We start from the raw sequence: 20,581 nt of genomic DNA, 5'->3' as shown, positions 1-20,581 counted from the left end.
TAGAGTCCACAGGCTAGAAAATCAGAGTGGAGACAGCTGTGGAGACACAGAACTCCAGAGAGCTGCAGAGGGCCACCCTGTAGTATTAGGCAGATCAGTGCATTTGTGTGAAAAGAACTATCCAATGCTAGGAAAATATCCATTTAAAAGATTAAACAGTGCCCAGTGCTTACATGCTGGCTGGAAACAGTACCCGTTCCACAAACTAGAAAAACTCACTGTTCACAAGGCACTAGGTCAGGACCTAAGGAAGGCTTTGCCTCAGCAGTGAGGAATAAATAGTACTGCACTGAGCACTGCTAGAGACCTGCTTAACAAATCACATAACCAAGACCTCAAAGGATCAAACAGATAGCAGTATCTGTGTGCACACCCACAGCACGCACCCAGGTAAAATTCACAATGTCCGGTACCCAAAGATTAGTCACCCAGAGTCAAGAAACCGTAACTCCTAACGAAGAGACCAATAGAAACTAACTCATAACAGACATGTTAAAATCAGGAGAAAAAGACACATCATTTTAAAACAGTTATTCTATGTTTGAAAAGTTAAACAGACATAAAAGACATAAAAAAACAGCCTAGGCCAGGCACAGTGGCTCATGCCTATAATCCTAGAACTTTGGGAAACCAAGGTAGGAGAACTGCTTAAGGGTAGGAATTGGAGACCAGACTAGGCAACACAGTGAGACGTTATTTAAAACAAAGGAATGAGCAGCCCAAACCAAACACCTAGATATGAAATCTAAGTTAGCAGCCCCAGAAATAATAACTACATAGGTAAACATATAAGATTTTATTATTTAAATTTCATTAAAAGATAATTTATTGCTTGAAGGAGAATAACAATGAATCACTGAATTTATAATGTATATAAAAGTAAAATGCATGCCAAAAAATAACATAAAGGTGGAAAGAAATATAAGTATATAAAGTTATTACATTATACATTAGGTGGTAAAACATCAACTGAAGTCAAAGATGTATATTTTAAACCCTAAAGCAGTCACTAAAATAACAAAACAGGGTTACAGTTAAGAGGAAAACAAAGAAGATAAGAAATAAGGGCCCAGCGACGTGGCTTAAGCCTGTAATACCAGCACTTTGGGAGGCCGAGGCAGGTGAATCACAAGGTTAGGAGTTCGAGAACAGCCTGAACAACATGGTGAAACCCCATCTCTACTAAAAATACAAAAATTAGTTGGGCGTGGTGCTGTGCACCAGTAATCCCAGCTACTCAGGAGGCTGAGGCAGGAGAATCGCTTGAACCCGGGAGGTGAAGGTTGCGGTGAGCCGAGAGTGCGCCACTGCACTCCAGCCTGGGCGACAGAGAGAGACTCCATCTCAAATAAATAAATAAATAAATAAATAAATAAAGCAAGAGAGAACAAAGAACAGATAGGACAATTAGAATGAAACAGCAAGATGACAGACTCAAACAAAACCACAACAATAATCACATTAAATGTATATGATCTAAGCACCCAAATTAAGAGAGAGAGACTGATTATGAGACTGGCTATAAAAAGCAACCTCCAAACATATGCCGCCAACAAGAAATGCACTTTAAATATAAAGATACAAATACATTTAACCCTTCAACAGATGGATTTAAACTCCATGGGTCTACTTACACATGGATTTTTCTCAATAAATATATGGAAAATTTTTTGGAGATTTGCAGCAATGTGAAAAAGCTTGCAGATGAACAGCACAGCCTAGAAATATTTTTTAAATTAAGAAAAAGGTATGCCACAGATACATAAAATATATGTAGATATTAGTATATGTTATAATTTACAACCATAAATACATGCAAATCTTTTACAAAAAGTTAAAATTTATTAAAACCTACACAAACGCAGACTGTACAGGGCATGATTTGTAGAGAGAAATGTAAACAAACGTAAAAGTGCAGTATTACATCATAACTGCATAAAAGCAGTTATATATAGTATGTACAACAATTTCATAGCTACTATAGTAAGCTCAAGTGTTGCAAGCATCCACATAAAACACCCTGTGATGCTAATCATCTCATGAGCAGTTCATCTCTCAGTAAACTGCATGTCACAGTAAAAAGCAATCTCTTGTGTTCTCACCTTATTTTTCATCAGGTTTAGTGCAATACTGTAAACCTTAATTAACACCATGGGACCCTATGAAGTACTTACTAGTGAGGCTAGAAGCACTCCCAAGAAGCAGAGAAAAGTCACAACATTAGACGTAAAAGTTTAATTTCTTAGTATGTACTGTAGATTGAGGTCTGCAACTGCAGCTGCCTGCCATTTCAAGACAAATCCAGCATAAAGACAACTTACAAAATTTTTTCTTATGAAAAAAATAAGCAAATCGTGAAGCTGTTGCTACAGCTATGCCAGCAAGTGAGAAAATCTTGCACATTTTGTGAAATACAAAATATGTGTTATTCAACCATTTACATTATCAATAAGCCTTCCAGTCAACAGTAAGCTATCAGTTATGTTTTTGGGGAGGCAAAATTTATACTTGGATTTTTTTTTTTTTTGAGACAGAGTCAAGTTCTTATTGCAAGGCTGGAATGCAGTGGTGCGATCTCAGCTAACTACAACCTCTACCTCCTGGGTTCAAGCAATTCTCTTGCTTTAGCCTCCCAAGTTAGCTGACATTACAGGCACCTGCCACCATGCCTGGACATTTTGTATTTTTAGTAGAGATGGGGTTTTAACATGTTGGCTAGGCTGATCTCTAACTTCTGACCTCAAATGATCCACCTGCCTCAGCCTCCCAAAGTGCTGGGATTACAGGCATGAGCTACTGTGCCTGGCCCATACTTGGATTTTTGACTACATAAAGAGTTGGTGCCCCTAATCTCCATGTTCTTCAAGGGTTAACTGTGGTTTAAAAGTAAAAGGATGAAAAAGAATATGCTAATACTAATCAAAAGAAAGCTCTAATGGTTATAATAATATCAAAATAGATGTGAAAGCAAAGAATATTAATAGAGATTTTAAAAGCTTGATAAAATTGATATACCTCTAACCAGGCTAATCAGAAAAAAAGAAAGGCCACAAATCTTCAATAGCAGGAATGAGACAACATCATTACAGATGCTAGATATTAAAATAAAGGGATACCTATAACTTTATGGCAATAAGTTAAAAAACTTTAATAAAACGAATAAATTCTTGAAACTCAGACTACCAAAGTTTACTCAAGTAAAAACAGATAAGCTACAGCTGTGTATCTATTCAAGAAATTAAGCCAGGTGCAGTGACATGCACCTGTAATCTCAGCTACTCAGTCTGAGGCAGGAAGACTGCTTGAGGCCAGGAATTCAAGGCTGTAGTGCACCATGACTGCACTTGTGAATAGCCACTGCAATCCAATCAGGACAACATAACAAGATGCCATCTCTAAATAAATAAATAATTTTGTTGTTGCTGTTGTTATTTGAGACAAAGTCTCACTCACTCACCCAGGCTGGAGTGGCATGGTGTGATCTCGCTCACTTCAACTTCTGCCTTCTGGGGTCAAGTGATTCTCCTGCCTCAGCCTCCCAAAGAGCTGGGGTTGCAGGCACCCACCACCATACCCAGATAATTTTTGTATTTTTAGTAGAGATGGGGTTTCACCATGTTGACCAGGTTAGTCTCGAACTCCTCATCTCAAGTGATCTGCCCACCTTTGCCTCCCGAGGTGCTGGGATTACAGGTATGAGTCACTGCGCTTGGCCAATAAATAATTTTAAAATGAAAAAAACGGTAATAATAATTTTCTGGGCATGGTGGTACCTAATTGTAATCCCAGCTACTTGGGAGGCTGAGACGAGAAGACTGCTTGAGCCCAGGAGTTCAAGACTAGCCACAGTGAGACCCCCATTTCAAGATAAAATTAAAATTAAAAATAAATTGAAATTATAGATAAAAACTCTAGCCCCACAGGAAAAAAAAAATTTGAAAGTGCACACTGAGATGAATTTACCAGTAAATTCTCCACATTTAAAACATAAATAATTATAACTGCATGGATAACTGTATAATTTTACTTTTCGAAAGATAAAGGGAGGGAATATCCCCAACTTACTGAATGAGGTCAACCTTACCCTGATACCAAAAACAGACAACGACATTACAAGAAAAGGAAACTACAGAATAATACGTCTTTTGAGTGGTGAAGGAAAAATTCTAAATGAAGTTATAACAAATTGAATCCAACAACATATTAAAAGGATAATACATCTATAATATCATATACCTACATTATATTAATGTAGGACAACTTTGTTTTTTTCTTTGGGGACAGTCTCGCTCTATTCCCAGGATAGAGTACAGTGGCTCGATCTCAGCTCACTGCAATCTCAACCTCCTGGGTTCAAGTAATTCTCCTGTTTCAGCCTCCCAAGTAGCTGGGATCACAGGCACCCGCCACCACGCCCAGCTATTATTTTGTATTTTTAGTAAAGACATGGTTTCATCATTTTGGCCAGGCTGGTCTTGAACTCCTGATCTCAAGTGACCTGCCCTCCTTGGCCTCCTAAAGTGCTAGCATTACAGGTGTGTGTCACTGCACCTGGCCAATAAATAATTTTTAAATGAAAAAATGGTAAAAATAATTTTCTGGGCATGGTGGCACAGGATTGTAATCCCAGCTACTTGGGAGGCCAAGGCAAGAGGACTGCTTGAGCCCAGGAGTTCAAAACTAGCTGGGCAACACAGTGAAACACCCATCTCAAGATAAAATTAAACAAAATAAAATTAAAAATAAATTGAAATTAGGCCGGGCGCGGTGGCTCACGCCTGTAATCCCAGCACTGTGGGAGGCCGAGGCGGGTGGATCACAAGGTCAAGAGATCGAGACCATCCTGGTCAACATGGTGAAACCCCTTCTCTACTAAAAATACAAAAAATTAGCTGGGCATGGTAGTGCGTGCCTGTAATCCCAGCGACTCGGGAGGCTGGGGCAGGAGAATTGCCTGAACCCGGGAGGCGGAGGTTGCAGTGAGCCGAGATCGCGCCATTGCACTCCAGCCTGGGTAACAAGAGCGAAACTCCGTCTCAAAAAATAAATAAATAAATAAATAAATAAATAAATTGAAATTGAAATTGTAGATAAAAATTCTACCTCCCCAAGAAAAAAAACAACACTTTGAAAGTGCACAACGAGATGAATTCACTAGTGAATTATCCACATTTAAGAAAGAAATAATTGTAACTGCATGGATAACTGTATTATTTTACTTTTAGAAAAGATAAAGGGACGGAATATCCCCTGCCCCGCCCAACTCACTGAACAAGGTCAACCTTACCCTGATACCAAAACCAAAGACATTACAAGAAAAGGAAACTACAGAATAATATCTCTTTTGAGTGGTGAGGCAAAAATTCTAAACGAAGTTAGAGCAAATTGAATCCAACAACATATTAAAAGGATAATACATCTATAATATCATATACTATACTATATTAACATATTAATATAAGACTGTTTTTTTGGAGACAGAGTCTCACTCTGTTGCCCAAGCTGAAGTGTAGTGGCGTGATCTTGGCCCACTGCAACCTCCATCTCCTGGGTTCAAGTGATTCTCCTGTTTTAGCCTCCTGAGTAGCTAGGATTACAGGCACCCACCAGCATGCCAAGATAGTTTTTTGTATTTTTAGTAGAGATGATATTTCACCATGTTGGCCAGGCTGGTCTCGAACTCCTGACCTAGAGTGATCCACCCACCTCAGCCTCCCAAAGTGCTGAGATTATAGGCATGAGCCACTGTGCCCAGCCAATGTAAGACATCTGTATTAGAATATATCTATATTCCTAGAAATGCTGGGTTTAACATTCAAAAATTAATCAATGTACTTCAGCATCACAAACTAAAATAAACAAAAAAACCACAGATCATCTCAAGAGATGCAGAAAAAAAATTAACAAAACCCAATACCCATTCCTGATAAAACTCAACAAACAAGAAAGAGAAGAGAACTTTCTCCACCAAATTCAGAGCATCTATTAAAACGTATAGCTAACATCATACTTAATGGTAAGGGGAACAAACTGCTGATACACATAACAACACGGGTGAACCTCAATAATTATGCTGAGTGGAAAAAAACTAGACAAAAAACAGTATATGCTGAATGACTTCATTTATATAAAACTCTAGAAAATGCAAGCTAACACATAGGAACAGGAAGTGGACTGTGGTTGCTCGGGGATGAAGGGAAACAAGGAGGGAGAGGAAGTATAAGCAAGGGTCACAGGGGAACTTTTGGGGTCTTACCTTAAAGAAAGAATGAATAGCAGCTGTCGCTTCACTGCGAATCCTCAGTATAGATCCCAGAATGTTAGTCCTACACCTCAAGTGAGGATATTGTCTCAGGTATTCCAGAGGATGCCTTTCTTTGTATCTGATGGGGAAAGTCTGCCAATAAATGAAAAGAACAAATTAGAAGCCAAATGAGATACTGTTTAATAAAATCCATTTCCAGGGTATTTCTTAAATAGTGCTTTAGAACCAAACTAAGATGCTTTCCTTCTTTACTTCTTAATATACCTGATTTTTAATCCACATTATTTCCACCAGATAAGTGGAATGGCAGGATGGAATCAGAAAGATGTAGGTTTGAATCTAGCTCTACTACTTATTAGCCAAGTAACTGAGCTAGTAACACTGAAGCTCATCTGTTATTTATCGAGTTTGTAGCCAATCACTTCCTACAAATAGGTTAGGTTTAATTATGCAAAATATCCACTGGCACACAGGAGTTCAAAATATTGCAGATATTAAAGATGTACACACAAGGCTGGTGTTCAATTTTAAAATCACCTATATGTCTTGAAAGCCCACGATCATTCATAATCGATTGGTGTAATTTATTACTATTATCAACACTACTGGTGTCTAAAAACACGAGGGAGGGTAAGCAGCTTTCTTCCAGCTAGCAGAGTAGTGAAGATTTACACCAAATTTGAAAGAAAATTATGGCTCCACCTTGAAATATGTCTACCCTGCTCATATTCATGTGACAAGATTAAGACAGACATATCCTTTCAGATAAAAATCAAAGTTTTAATTAAAAAGATAACAGAGGCCGGGCGCGGTGGCTCAAGCCTGTAATCCCAGCACTTTGGGAGGCCGAGGCGGGTGGATCATGAGGTCAAGAGATCGAGACCATCCTGGTCAACATGGTGAAACCCCATCTCTACTAAAAATACAAAAAATTAGCTGGGCATGGTGGTGCGTGCCTGTAATCCCAGCTACTCAGGAGGCTGAGGCAGGAGAATTGCCTGAACCCAGGAGGCGGAGGTTGCGGTGAGCCGAGATCGCGCCATTGCACTCCAGCCTGGGTAACATGAGTGAAAAAAAAAAAAAAAAAGATAACAGAAAAGCTAAAAAAAAGAGCTACATTGGCAGCCTGTTTCTTTCAGTTTCATCTATTTTTTGTAAGTCTTGTACACATACAAACTTTTACATTGTACAATAACAAGCACCATACTTAATAAAAATGAAAATGTGGCTGGCGTGTCGGTGACCTGGCCTGTGAGGAGCAGTGAGCAGAATGAATACCTTCCAAGACCAGAGTGGCAGCTCCAGTAATAGAGAACCCCTTTTGAGGTGTAGTGATGCACAGAGGGACTTGGAGCTTGCTATTGGTGGAGTTCTCCAGGCTGAGCAGCAAATTAAAGATAACTTGCGAGAGGTCAAAGCTCAGATTCACAGTTGCATAAACTGTCACCTGGAACGCCTTAGAAGCCGTGAGGTGTGGCTTTATGAACAGGTGGACCTCATCTATCAGCTTAAAGAGGAGACACTTCAGCAGCAAGCTCAGCAGCTGTACCGGTTATTGGGCCAGTTCAACTGTCTTACTCATCAACTGGAGTATACCCAAAACAAAGATCTAGCCAATCAAGTCTGTGTGTGCCTAGAGAGACTGGGCAGTTTGACCCTTAAGCCTGAAAATTCAACTGCCTGCTCTTTGAAGCTGACACAACTGCTCTGCACCAGACCATTACCACCTTTGGGTCTCTCAAAACCATTCAAATTTCTGAGCACTTGAGGGCTCATGCTAGTTCATCAAATATAGGGCCCTTCCTGGAAAAGAGAGGCTATATCCCAATGCCAGAGCAGACGCAAGCATCCAGTATTGCAACTGTCCCTCTCAGTGAATGGCACCTTGGAAGCAAGCCTGCCAGTGGTCATCAGGCTCCTTACATACCCAGCGCCAACCCCCAGGACTGGCTCACCCAAAAGCAGACCCTGGAGAATAGTCAGACTTCTTCCAGAGCCTGCAATTTCTTCAATAATGTCTGGGGAAGCCTAAAGGACTTAGAAAACTGGCTCCTCAAGAGTCAGCAACAGGAAGTTCCTGAAAAACCAAGTTATCAAAAGTGTAACAGCCATTCCACTACTAGTTCTTTCTCCACTGAAATGGAAAAGGTTGAAGATCTAGAGCTTCCTGGTCAAGATAAGATGGACTTATCAGATTGGCTGGTGACTCCCCAGGAATCCCATAAGCTGGGGAAGCCTGAGAATGGCAGTCATGAAATCAGTGAGAAGTTTAAGCTCTTGTTCCAGTCCTACAATGTGAATGACTGGCTTGTCAAGACTGACTCCCGTACCAACTGTCAGGGAAACCAGCCCAAAGGTGTGGAGATTGAAAACCAGGGCAATCTGAAGTGCCTGAATGATCACTTGGAGGCCAAGAAACCATTGTCCACCCCCAGGGTGGTTACAGAGGATTGGCTTGTCCAGAACCGTCACGACCCATGTAAGGTAGAGGAGGTGTGCAGAGCCAATGAGCCCTGCACAAGCTTTGCAGAGTGCATGTGTGATGAGAATTGTGAGAAGCAGCCTCTGTATAAATGGTTTCTGAAGAAAGAAGAAAAGGATAAAAATGGGATACCCATGGAAACCAAACCTGAGCCTGAGAAGCATAAAGATCCCCTGAATACGTGGCTCTGTCCTTCTAGAAAAGAAGTAATAGAACAACCTAAAGCACCAAAGGCAATGGTTCCTTCTAGAATTGCTGATTCCTTCCAAGTCATAAAGAACAGCCCCTTGTCAGAGTGGCTTATCAGACCCCTATACAAAGAAGGAAGTCCCAAGGAAGTGCCTAGTACTGAAGACAGAGCTGGCAAACAAAAGCTTAAAAGCCCCATGTGCACTTTCTGGTGTCCCTTTAACACAGCAGACTGGGTCCTGCCAGGAAAGAAGACAGGCAACCTCAGCCAGTTATCCTCTGGAGAAGACAAGTGGCAGCTTCAAATGAAGGTCCAGAGGAAGTATTACTTAATACACCTCTACAGGAGGAACATAAGTTCCCCCCAGACCATTACAGCCTCCCTGCAGTTTGTGATCTCTTTGCCTGTATGCAGCTTAAAGTTGATAAAGACAAGTGGTTATATTGAACTCCTCTACAGATGTGAAGACAAGAGCAGAGCTGCCTTTCTGCCAACTATCACACATCATGAGCTGAGTGACTACGGCTTGCCAATCATTGTTTCTGGGTCTGACCAGTTAGCTTAGTTCTTCTCTCACCTAATTTTGAACTAGTAAAGCAAAGCGAGTCATCAGATTTATGAGTTACTGTTTAAAAGAAAAATGCTGTTTATTGATGCTGAGGTGATGCAGTTCCTTCCTTCTTACAGAAGTGTTAATTTACTCCCACATTAGAAATGCAGCATCTTTGTGGATACATCTTTTTCACAAGCCTCCAAGCCTCCTTAGATTGGGTCGTTACTAAAAGTACACGAAAATACTCACTCTAGTTTTAAAAATGAAATATTTCTGTAATCGATGTGTATTGATATATTCTAAAGCTAGTAAACTTTCCTAACGTTTAAGTGCCCTATAGATGCTTCTCTTGCTGTGGGTTCTCTTGTTAGTGGTCTGAAATAATGATTTCCCTGTTCTATTAATATACAGTGTATTTTGCACAAAAAATTAACCTGGCTAATAGTGATTACCAAAATATATATTAATAATCTTGGCAATTTTTGATATTACCAAACATTTTAGCCTACATGTTCTACATTACTATTCATTTGAAACTCAGCTACTGCAAATCTTTTTCTTTCTGTAAATGTTACTAAAGTATCCTGTGAGCTCTTTTAGAAGGGTTTGGTATTATTTCAAGACTATTTTTGAGGCAGTTCTAGCCTTTTAAAATATTTTACAGACCTACGGGGTTTAAAAGAACCCCAGTACCAACTAAGCAAATAGGCAAAGACATGTTGGAAATGTAGTATAGTGCTTGAACTATTCACTATATTGGTGCATCCTGTGTAAATGGAAGCTGAACTTGACACCTGGTGTTTTTAACTAGGGATTCAGTCGTCCTTCTCCTGTAAGCACAGCACACCTGTACCTCCAAAAGTGACGTTTTAGTGAATAGGCTGTTTTCAACACTTGTGCCTCAGGGTGTTCATTGAAGCTTTATGAAAACTACTGATGTTTTCTCAATCTCCTTAAAGTTATGTCCATGCTTTAAAATGTCTCTGTAGGAGAGATGTGGGGTTTATAATGTTTTTAAATTCTCTAAAGGTATCTTTGCTGCTTTCCAGACTTTAAACTATTAAGCTGCTTAACTGCCTATTATTGAAAATACTTCCGGGGAAACTTCATGGTCCCACAATGTCATCGCCATACAGCTTCATTAGAGTTCTTTGAACCACAGCTGGAAAGAGCTTTGTATTATTTTTTAATTCCCTCCCCAGATATCACTTAGAACTATTATAATAAAGTGGTGGGCAAAAACAACATAAGGAGCCTTTCAGTTATCTTAAGTTGCAGCTAACTCTGTAGTTTCTTTTTTGAGGCCAAATACACTGTATTTTACATTGTCAAAATATAAGTTACATTAATCACTATGTTAATGATATGTAAAACATTCTTTTGCATTGATGAATTTTGTATCTGCCTCCATTAAAAGCATAACAGCCATTAAAAAAAAGTAAAAGTGAAAATGTAACCATATCATAATTCTAGCGGTCAGAATTCCCTATGTCGGAACATTTTAAAATGATACTGAACCTAAGAAGAGGGGAAGATGAAGCCATCAATGCCAAGAGAAGCTAAGGAAGAACAATTTAAGAATACAATAGTCCCCGGCTTATCCACAGGGGATATATTTCAAGACCGCCAGTGGATGCTTCCTTTATTTCCTTACATTTTTTCCTATTATACTGAAAGAATTAACAATGAATTAAAGTGATGATTTCCCTATATTTCCTCACTTTTGTTCATTAAATGTTTGAAGACAGGTATAGCAAAAACACAGAGGAATCAAATAGCTAGAAGATAAATTTCAGTTGTGTCACATCAGCTCAGGCAAGTCATTTCATCCGGCTGGGCCTCATTTTCTCCACTATAAAAAATTTTATTAATAATCTCTTTTATTCCCTCTAACTTCTTTATCAAACTTATAAATGCGAAGCTAACAGAAGAGTCTTGCAAAAACAGACATAAACATGTCTTACTATAGAATTTCTTGCCTCTGTTCAGCCTAAGCATTACAATACTATAGATCAGCATCACCCAACAGAACTTTCTGTGATAAATGGAAAGTTTCTGTATCTGTGCTATCCACTGTAGTAGCCAGGAGCCACATGCAACTACTGAGCACTTGAAACGTGGATAATGCCACTTAGGAACTGGACTTTTTACTGAATTTTAATTGATTTAATGCCAAACGCCAAAGGTGGCTAGTGCCTACCATTACTGGATAATCGGTTCTAGATCATGCAAAGGTCATTCCTGGCTTTCCTAAGAATGAGCCTGCCTTGGTATATCACTGTGGCTGACAGGGCATGCTTATAAAAGCAGCAAGTTTTAATTGTAACACACAACACAGGGATGCAAAAATTAACACTTAGCCCTCATTAAGCTATCTACATAAAAAATTTTTGCTACTGCCTCTACAGGTCTTATGGCTTGTTTCAATTATCTAGTAAGTCACAAATGAAATATATTCTAAGTTTCACTTTCCTAATAATCACACTTAAAACAGATTCCTCTCTTAAATTAAGCCTAAACAGTATCCACAGAAGTGTCAGAAATCATACCTTAGCATCACAATTTCCAATAACGTCAATGTTTTCTGCCTTCAGTTCCACATTTTGCCTTTTGGATGGACTTTTTACCAGCTGCCCTTGGACTTCCACAGAACTCCCAAAAGTTAATTTTCTACAGTAACAAAAAAAGATAAACAAAATATCATTATATAAAACCTTCATTTTAATATAAACTTTTTTTTTTTTTTTTTTTTTTTTTTTTGTGAGACGGAGTTTCACTCTTGTTACCCAGGTTGGAGTGCAATGGCGCAATTTCGGCTCACCGCAACCTCCGCCTCCTGGGTTCAGGCAATTCTCCTGCCTCGGCCTCCTGAGTAGCTGGGATTACAGGCATGCGCCACCATGCCCAGCTAATGTTTTGTGTTTTTAGTAGAGACGGGGTTTCACCATGTTGACCAGGATGGTCTCGATCTCTTGACCTCGTGATCCACCCGCCTCAGCCTCCCAAAGTGCTGTAATAAGAATATTAAAATACTTAAGGACAAATGGTTTTACCCTTAATTGGGTTAAATAATCTTCAGAATCTATGGATATTCTGTTGCACAAATAAAGTATAAAATTATAAAAATGAATTACATAAGCTTTAAAATGCAAACAAACAGCTAAGAACTTGTATAATTAATTAATTCAGAATTAAGAGGCCGTACAATTGTCCTTATTAAAAAATTAGTTGGCCAAAAAACTTTTGTTTTTGTTTTTGTTTTGAGACAGAGTCTCACTTTGTCGCCAGGCGCCAAGCTGGAGTGCAGTGGCACAATCTCGGCTCACTGCAACTTCTGCCTCCCGGGTTCAAGCAATTCTCCTGCCTCAGCCTCCCAAGTAGCTGGGACTACAGGCGCACACCACCACACCCACCTAATTTTTGTACTTTTAGTAGAGACGGGGTTTCACTGTGTTGGCCAGGATGGTCTCGATCTTTTGACCTCGTGATCCGCCCACCTCAGTCTCCCAAAGTGCTGGGATTACAGGCTTGAGCCACTGTGCCCGGCCCAAAAAACTTTTTAAAAGATTACAGGATACATGCAAAAACTGCAAAATCAAAATAAAATCAGCTGGGAATTCTCAGGTGACTGGTGATCTCAATACATACAGTGCTACTTTCTGGTTAATAAGACTAAGTTCAAGTTTAAGTTCACCCACAAATTAACTGTATGACAACGATGGAAAGTCATCTAAGTTCATTTGTTTTAAGGATCATCTATTAAAAAGGTGCTAGTAAATGACAGTACATCTGTTCTATTTCTTTTTCTTTTCTTTAAAGAGAGCAGGTCTCACTATGTTGCCCAGGCTGGTCTCGAACACCTGGACTCAAGCAATCCTCTTGCCTTGGCCTCCCCAAGTGCTGAGATTATAGGCATGAGCCACCACGCCCAGACCATCTGTTCTAGTTCTAACATTTCATAATTATAACAAGTAAGACAGTAAGTGCCTTCCTAATAAACTATTGAAATATTATAATATAGAAATACAATAAATTTTATTAAAGTAAATAAGTCAGGAGATTCTCCACCCAGTTTTGCTTGTTAAATATATGTTATTCTTATATAATTTATATAAATAAAACTGTCCACTATTGCATTATGGGTGGGGAAATCTGGTATACTTTCACCAACCTGAGAGGGTAATTTGAGATGCTGACTTAAAATATGTGCTACCTGACATATATGAATGTAAATATTATCCTAAGGGTTCCTGGGAATATCTCAAAGAGACAGTCATCCTCCAGAAACTCTAAAATCTAGCTACCATTATACCCATGTGACTGCTATACTGATACAAATAATCAAAATAACTACAAAGTTTTTTAAAAGGTTATCATTAATATTAGGGCCAGGTGTGGTGGCTCATGCCTGCACTTTGGGAGGCAAAGGAGGGCAGATCACTTGAGGTCAGGAGTTCGAAACCAGCCTGGCCAACATGATGAAACCATGCCTCTACTAAAAATACAAAAAATTAGCCCAGTCACATACCTGTAATCCCAACTACTTGGGAGACTGAGGCATAAGAATCGCTTGAATTCAAGAGGCAGAGGCTACAGTGAGCCAAGATCATGCGGCTACACTCCAGACTGGGTGACAGAGCGAGACTCTCTCTCAAAAACAAAAAAGTTACTATTACATCAGAACAATTTTTTCTTGTTCTGCCCAGCTGACCACAGTCTGTGATCCATGAACCTATTCAATGGGTAAATAGCATTAACTCTAACAATCCTCAGAAGAGCAAAGCGCTCTTATTCTAACAAACTAAAATAATGTTATCTTCCTCAGAGCTGATACCTATCATTAAAATGGTGTTAGTTTTTGGTTTCAGGGTTTTTTTGTAGACAGGACTCTGTCACACAGGTTGGAGTGCAGTGGCGTGATCTTGGCTCACCACAACCTTGACCTCCAGGGCTCAAGAGATGCTCTAGCCTCAGGGCCCCAAGTAGCTGAAACTATTGGTGAACACCACCATGCCCAACTCATTTTTGTACTTTTGGTAGAGATAGGGTTTTACCATGTTGCCCAGGCTGGTCTCGAACTCCTTGACTCAAGTGATCTGTCTGTCTTGGCCTACCAAAGTGCTGGGATTACAGGCGTGAGCCACCGCACCTGGCCTGGTGCCAGTTTTAAAAGCTGAAGAGCTGGACCATAAAGTTTCTTCCATTTGCTCAACAAGCAATAATTTGTCACACTGTCAGTACCAAGCTAGAGACCAAGAATGCAAAAAAGAATGAGATGCCATTCCTAACCTCATGAAACTAAGAGTCTAACAGAGGAGTCAAATAAGAACACAGCTGGTCCTGCCGGGCGCGGTGGCTGAAGCCTGTAATCCTAGTACTTTGGGAGGCCGAGGCGGGTGGACCACGAGGTCAAGAGATCGAGACCATCCTGGTCAACATGGTGAAACCCCGTCTCTACTAAAAATACAAAACATTAACTGGGCTTGGTGGCGCGTGCCTGTAATCCCAGCTGCTCAGGAGGCTGAGGCAGGAGAATTGCCTGAACCCAGGAGGCGGAGGTTGCAGTGAGCCGAGATCGCGCCATTGCACTCCAGCCTGGGTAACAAGAGTGAAACTCCATCTCAAAAAAAAAGAATACAGCTGGTTACCATCCAATGTGATATATTTTAAGACAGATACAAGCACAAGATGCTCTGGGAGCACAGAAAAGGGGTACCTGACAGTCACGGGATGTAAACATCAGGTGATACCTAAGCACGAACTATGAAAGACAAGAGGAGAAGAAGCTATACTGGTGCCCAAAAGGCACCTCCCCTTTGGTGATTCTCAATCAACAGTAATTTCCAGACCAGGCGCAGAAATCCCAGCACTTTGGGAGGCCAAGAAGAATGGATCACTTGAGGTCGGGAGTTCGAGACCAGCTTGGCCAACATGGTGAAACTCCATCTCTATGAAAAATACAGCAACGTGTACAAATGCTATTAGACAGGAAAGAGCAGAATAGTTTAGGGGAGCTGCAAGTAATTAAGAAAGACTCAAATGATAAAACAAGAAAAAAAAAAACAAAAAGACTCAAATGAAGCATAGGTGGGGGATATCAGCATGGGAAGATGTCAAATAGAGGAGGAAAGGCCAGAGCTTGAAGGATCTTGACTCCAAATATTTGGACTTGATCCTCAAAGCTATGAAAGCAGATTTGTTTCAAAAGATTACTCAGGGGTCAATGTAAACACTGGAATAGGGAAGTGGGAAGCACTGGAGGTGAAAAAAAAAAATCAAAGAACTCTTCTAAAAAACAAAACTTGGCCAGGCGTGGTGGCTCACACCTGTAATCCTAGCACTTTGGGAGGCCGAGGTGGGTGGATCACCTGAGGTCAGGAGTTCAAGACCAGCCTCGCCATCATGGTGAAACCCCACCTTTAAAAAAAAAAAAAAAAAAAAAAAAAAAACAACTCACCTACTGTCAAGGCTTGAATCTGCAACAACCTGAAGGCTTTCCAAAGATGACCCATCATTTACATGCAGGAACAAGACTTCCTTCTGAGATCGGACAGAACGAACCCATCCCTAAGGAAGAGAAATATTTCTAAGGCAAGCATAAAACATTTTACATTTTCATTACACATCACATAGAAGACACATAGAAGACTAAATGAAAGAAAAACATGTTCTCACAATCCTGCCTCAACAAATCAACTTCTTTTAGTTTACCAATATGCATACTTAATTTTGTATGTTCCAATCACAGTGAGATATACATTTTGGTATTCTATCTTTTGTTTTCATAATAAAGCATAACATTTTTAAATGGATGCCTAATATTCCTTCATGCTGAGGAGCCTAAGTCACATAACCAATCCTCCTAATATTGGCAATTCCAGGTCCTCCTAGCCCCCGGCCCAACAATAAATAACAGGGCACATATCCTGGTGCCTTTCTCAGGATATGGGACGCACCCTTATTTCTGGTTTCACTTCGCATGCTGCCCAGAAGGAACTTCCTCTTTGATGATTCTCAATCAACAATAATTTCCAGGCTGGGTGCAGAAATCCCAGCACTTTGGGAGGACGAGGAAAATGGATCACTTGAGGTCAGGAGTTCAGAGCCAGCCTGGCCAACATGGTGAAACCCCATCTCTACTAAAAATACAAAAAGTAGCTGGGTGTGTTAGCACTCGCTTGTAGTCCCAGTAACTTAGGAGGCTGAGGCAGGAGAATCGCTTGAACCTGGGAGGCAGAGCGATCCGAGATCACCTCACTACACTCCAGCCTGGGTGACAGAGCGAGACTCCTGTCTCAAAAACAAAACGAAACAAAACAAAAAACAAAAAAAAAAACTAATTTCCAAACTACCACTTTCTTACTTTTACTTTTTAGTAAAAGTTAACATGTATTGAGCACTTTGTAATGTGTTCCTATTCGAAGCTCGTTATAAATATTATGCTACTTAATCCTCAGAACTTAACAAAGTGGTTATCACTTATCATTTTAGAGCTGAAGAAAATTATTTAGAGATGTCAGGATAATCTCTCTAAATAGTCCAGGACACAGTGACCAATCAGTTGAGTTGGGATTCAAAAGCAGTTCTGACTTCAAAGTTCATGTTCTTATCAACGAGCTTTTCTGAGATGCTATTATAATTCTGCCCCATCCCCAGTTCCTCTACCTAGGGAACATACCCTTCAGGACTTTGCTGAAATGTCACCTAATGCAAGGAGGTATCTTCCTCAACCTTCTCAGGTAAGTAACTTCCTGTTTTCTTATAATTCTTTACTTATCTTACTACCAATTATCATATTGCTATAATTATTTGTTTTAACCATTGGAAAAGGGCTGTCCTACCGAAATATAATGTGAGTCATGTGGGTAATTAAAAAAATTTTTAGTGGCCACATTAAACATAAAAACAGATGAAATTAATATTTTTACTTAACCTATTATACCCCAAATATTATCAACATATAATCAATATAAAACCATATTGAGATATTTTGCATTCTTTTTTGTTCTTCAAAATTGGTTACGTTTACACTTACAGCACATCTCAGCCAAACTTCAAGTGCTCAGAGCCACAAGTGACTGGTAGCTACCATATTAGACCTCACAGGACTAAAATGAAATCCTCCAACCTGGGCAGCAAGTTCTCCTTCCATCTTTGAATTTTCTCTTGACTAGCACACAAAGTATCATTAATGTATGCCCAATTAATAAACCAAGAGACCTATGGAAAGAATATGGAACTCAAAGAAATGCAGAGACGCAGACTGGTCACACTGCTAAAAAGCAAGGATATGTGAGGACAACAAAAATAACTTCAATAGCAAGCCATGACTGTTCCACTACACTCATGGGTGACAGAGCAAGAATCTACTCAAAAAATAATAAATAAATAAATTAAATAACCGTATCTGCCGGGCTCACGCCTGTAATCCAAGCACTTTAGGAGGCAGGACTGCTTGAGTCCAGGAGTCCGAGACCAGCCTGCGCAATATAACGAGACTCCATCTCCACACAAAACTTAAAAATTACAGCGTGGTGGTGCATGCCTGCAGTTCCAGCTACTCTGGAGGCCAAGTTAGGATTGCTTGAGTCTGAGAGATGGAGGTTGTAGTGAACTGAGATCACGCCACTGCACTCTAGCCTGGGTGACAGAGCCAGACCCTCTCTCAAAAAATAAATAACCACATCAGTGTACTTCAGCAACCTAATAAGAAACAGTCAAACCACTTTATTCTGCTTTTCTATGTGGAGCTGCTGCAAATAATTAGCTAGAGAAATAATAGCTGCTAACATTTGTAGACTATGGGCCACTGTTCTAAATATCTTATTTTCATTACCTCATTTAATTTTCAGGACTCAGGGACAATTACCTCTATTTTCCTAAGATGAAAATAAGGTGTAGAGTGCATAAACGCTATGCAGATTTAAACCTAAGCAGCTTAACTCCAGAGCTCTTTCAAACTGCTACATTCCACTCTTTCTTCTAATTAATTAAAAATAAATTACATGCAGAGTCCCACTTTAGGCACTGAGGTGGCTAAAAGTTTAAAAGGCACAGTTTGGTTGAACAAGTATTTGCTGTCAGCCATGTGTGAATACAAAGGCAGGTAAGACACGGTTTCTGCTCTCAAGGATCTAAGTCAGACAAGCACTTCATAACCCTGGATACTCATTATAAGGAATAAAGGTAGAGAACGGGGGCTCGTCCGTTTACATTTTTTGGTATGATTAACAAGTTACAGGTAACCCAGGAATCATGAAAGCAAAGTTCCAGCGCTTTACAGTCACCGGAACAGTTTTGTGAAAATGGAAAGCAGAGTGGAAATCCGCGACGCCTACCTAACTTTTCCCTGCTGGTGGTTCTGTCCGACCCGACCGCAAAAGAAACGCTACATGTGGATGTGCTATGTAAGTCCCTACAAGAAAAAACCCATACCCTTCCCATTCACCAACCTGGACCTTAACACGTTCCTCACTCGCGTTCTGGGCCCTGAGAGCGTCCCGCACGCTCAGTTTGGCTGAAGGTTTGTGCCTGGGGCAGGGGGCAGAGGAACAAAAGCGCACCGCCCGGAGCAAGCAGCGGGCCCCCAACATCGTGCGGCCGCCCTGGCCCTCCGCGAGAGCAGCCCAGACGTCGCGGTTCGAACGCGCCTGCGAGGACCCTCCCTTCTCAGCGGCTCCCCTTCCGCGGCTACAGCTCGGCTATAAGATGCTCCAGAACCCTCCAGCTGCACGCTTTCTCCTTCGGGACTCCCAGCTGTCCCCACAGAACCTTCCGTTTCCCTCTCTTCCCAACGGGGCGGAACAGACAGGATACTTGGCAAACGCCAGAAAGAAACCAAGTGCAGTAGGTAACTGGAGCGCCCCACTGCCCGCTACAATTCTAAACCTACGTACCGACCACAGGCCGCAACATGCGCGGCCCCTCGTACGTCACCACGCCAACACTGCTTACATCATCACGCTACGGCGAATGCGGGAGAGCATGCGTAGTTGTGACCCAGGCTTAGGAAAGTGTGCGGGAGGGGGCGGGGTCAGGAGCGGAGACGGGGCGGAGCTAATGCCCTAAGGTTATAGGGATTATCGCTGAAAGAGCCAGGGAGCACGTTGGGGTGGGGTCTGAGGGTCTTCATTTCTAAAGTTTCCAGGTGAGGCTGAGAAACTGAAAGGCATGTAGTGACTGATGGAGACGGTTTCCCTCTCCATCAGTCAACAACTAATAGGGATCCAACTAAGTGGAGGCTCTTAGCTGTTGACAGGATTTTTGCTTAAAGAGGTCAGTTGTTCCAGAGTTCTCCGCAGAGAAAAATCAGACATAGCCCCTCTGCGCCAAGTCACAGTTGTGTGGTATCAGACAGCCAAACAGACAATTGCATAAAAGGGTGATCAGTTGCCTGACAACGCCTAAGCATAGGACTCCAGAGATGGCTTCCTGGAGAAGGTAGTCCTCTGACAGGTACATAAGAGGAACTGGAGGGACCTTGATACGGCAGGCAGAGAAGGCAAGACGGTGGAAAGATGTCACAGAGACTGGAGGAATGCCAAGTGTTACCGGCCAGAATCTTCCAAGTCTCCCTCTTCCCTCCAACACAGCTATCTGCATTTGTTTGACCTGGAAACAATGATCCTTTTACATATTAGGCTACCTTTTAATTTACCAAAAAAAAAAATTTTTTTCTGTAACTCAATGACAGTCAGGAAAAAGTTTTTATCTAATTTAAAAAATAAAACGTGGCCGAAGCGGTGGCTCACACCTATAATTCCAGCACTTTGGGAAGCCGAGGTGAGTGGTTCACGAGGTCATGAGTTTGAGACCAGCCAGGCCAATATGGTGAAACCCGTCTCTACTAAACATAGAAAAATTAGCTGGGCGTGGTGGCGCGCACCTGTGATCCCAGCTACTTGGGAGGCTAAGGCAGGAGAATCGCTTGAACCTGGGAGGCGGAGGTTGCAGTGAGCCAAGATTGCACTACTGCACTCAAGCCTCGGTGACAGAGAGAGACTCTGTCTCAGATAGATAGATAGATAAATAGATAGATAGACAGACAGTAGTTTGGCCAAGTACAGTGGCTCACGCGTTTAATCCCAACTG

At 40.9% G+C, this 20,581-nt stretch overlaps 1 protein-coding gene and 1 pseudogene across 8 annotated transcripts in view; one reads left to right on the top strand and one right to left on the bottom strand.

The window, feature by feature from the left end:
• Nucleotides 1-19,457, bottom strand: part of NARS2 (asparaginyl-tRNA synthetase 2, mitochondrial) — a 154,261-nt gene extending 134,804 nt beyond the window's left edge. For 3 of the 7 annotated variants that reach the window (XR_004274313.1, XM_032295895.1, XM_032295896.1), the window contains exons 1-4: nt 18,943-19,457; nt 15,948-16,057; nt 12,040-12,160; nt 6,257-6,397 (exon numbers count right to left, since the gene is read on the bottom strand). Coding sequence is in view for 3 of the 7 variants with exons in the window: in XM_032295895.1 (XP_032151786.1) it covers nt 6,257-6,397; nt 12,040-12,160; nt 15,948-16,057; nt 18,943-19,083 (513 nt within the window). In the remaining 4 variants the exon portion in view is untranslated. The remainder of the gene's footprint in view (nt 1-6,256; nt 6,398-12,039; nt 12,161-15,947; nt 16,058-18,942) is intronic. The other 4 variants (XM_032295899.1, XM_032295900.1, XM_032295898.1 and 1 more) reach the window with 4 other exon arrangements.
• On the top strand, nt 7,478-9,402 carry LOC116563265 (annotated as a pseudogene). Its single transcript, XR_004274312.1, has one exon. The product of XR_004274312.1 is annotated as a nuclear receptor coactivator 4 pseudogene (transcript).
• Nucleotides 19,458-20,581: the final 1,124 nt, after the last annotated feature.

The sequence above is a fragment of the Sapajus apella genome, unplaced genomic scaffold (assembly GCF_009761245.1).
Source record: "Sapajus apella isolate SASKATOON/1434 unplaced genomic scaffold, GSC_monkey_1.0 scaffold34, whole genome shotgun sequence".
NCBI classification, from domain to species: Eukaryota; Metazoa; Chordata; class Mammalia; order Primates; family Cebidae; genus Sapajus; species Sapajus apella.
Note: the sequence above shows the minus strand (reverse complement) of the source record. Positions and strands in the feature narration are given on the sequence as shown.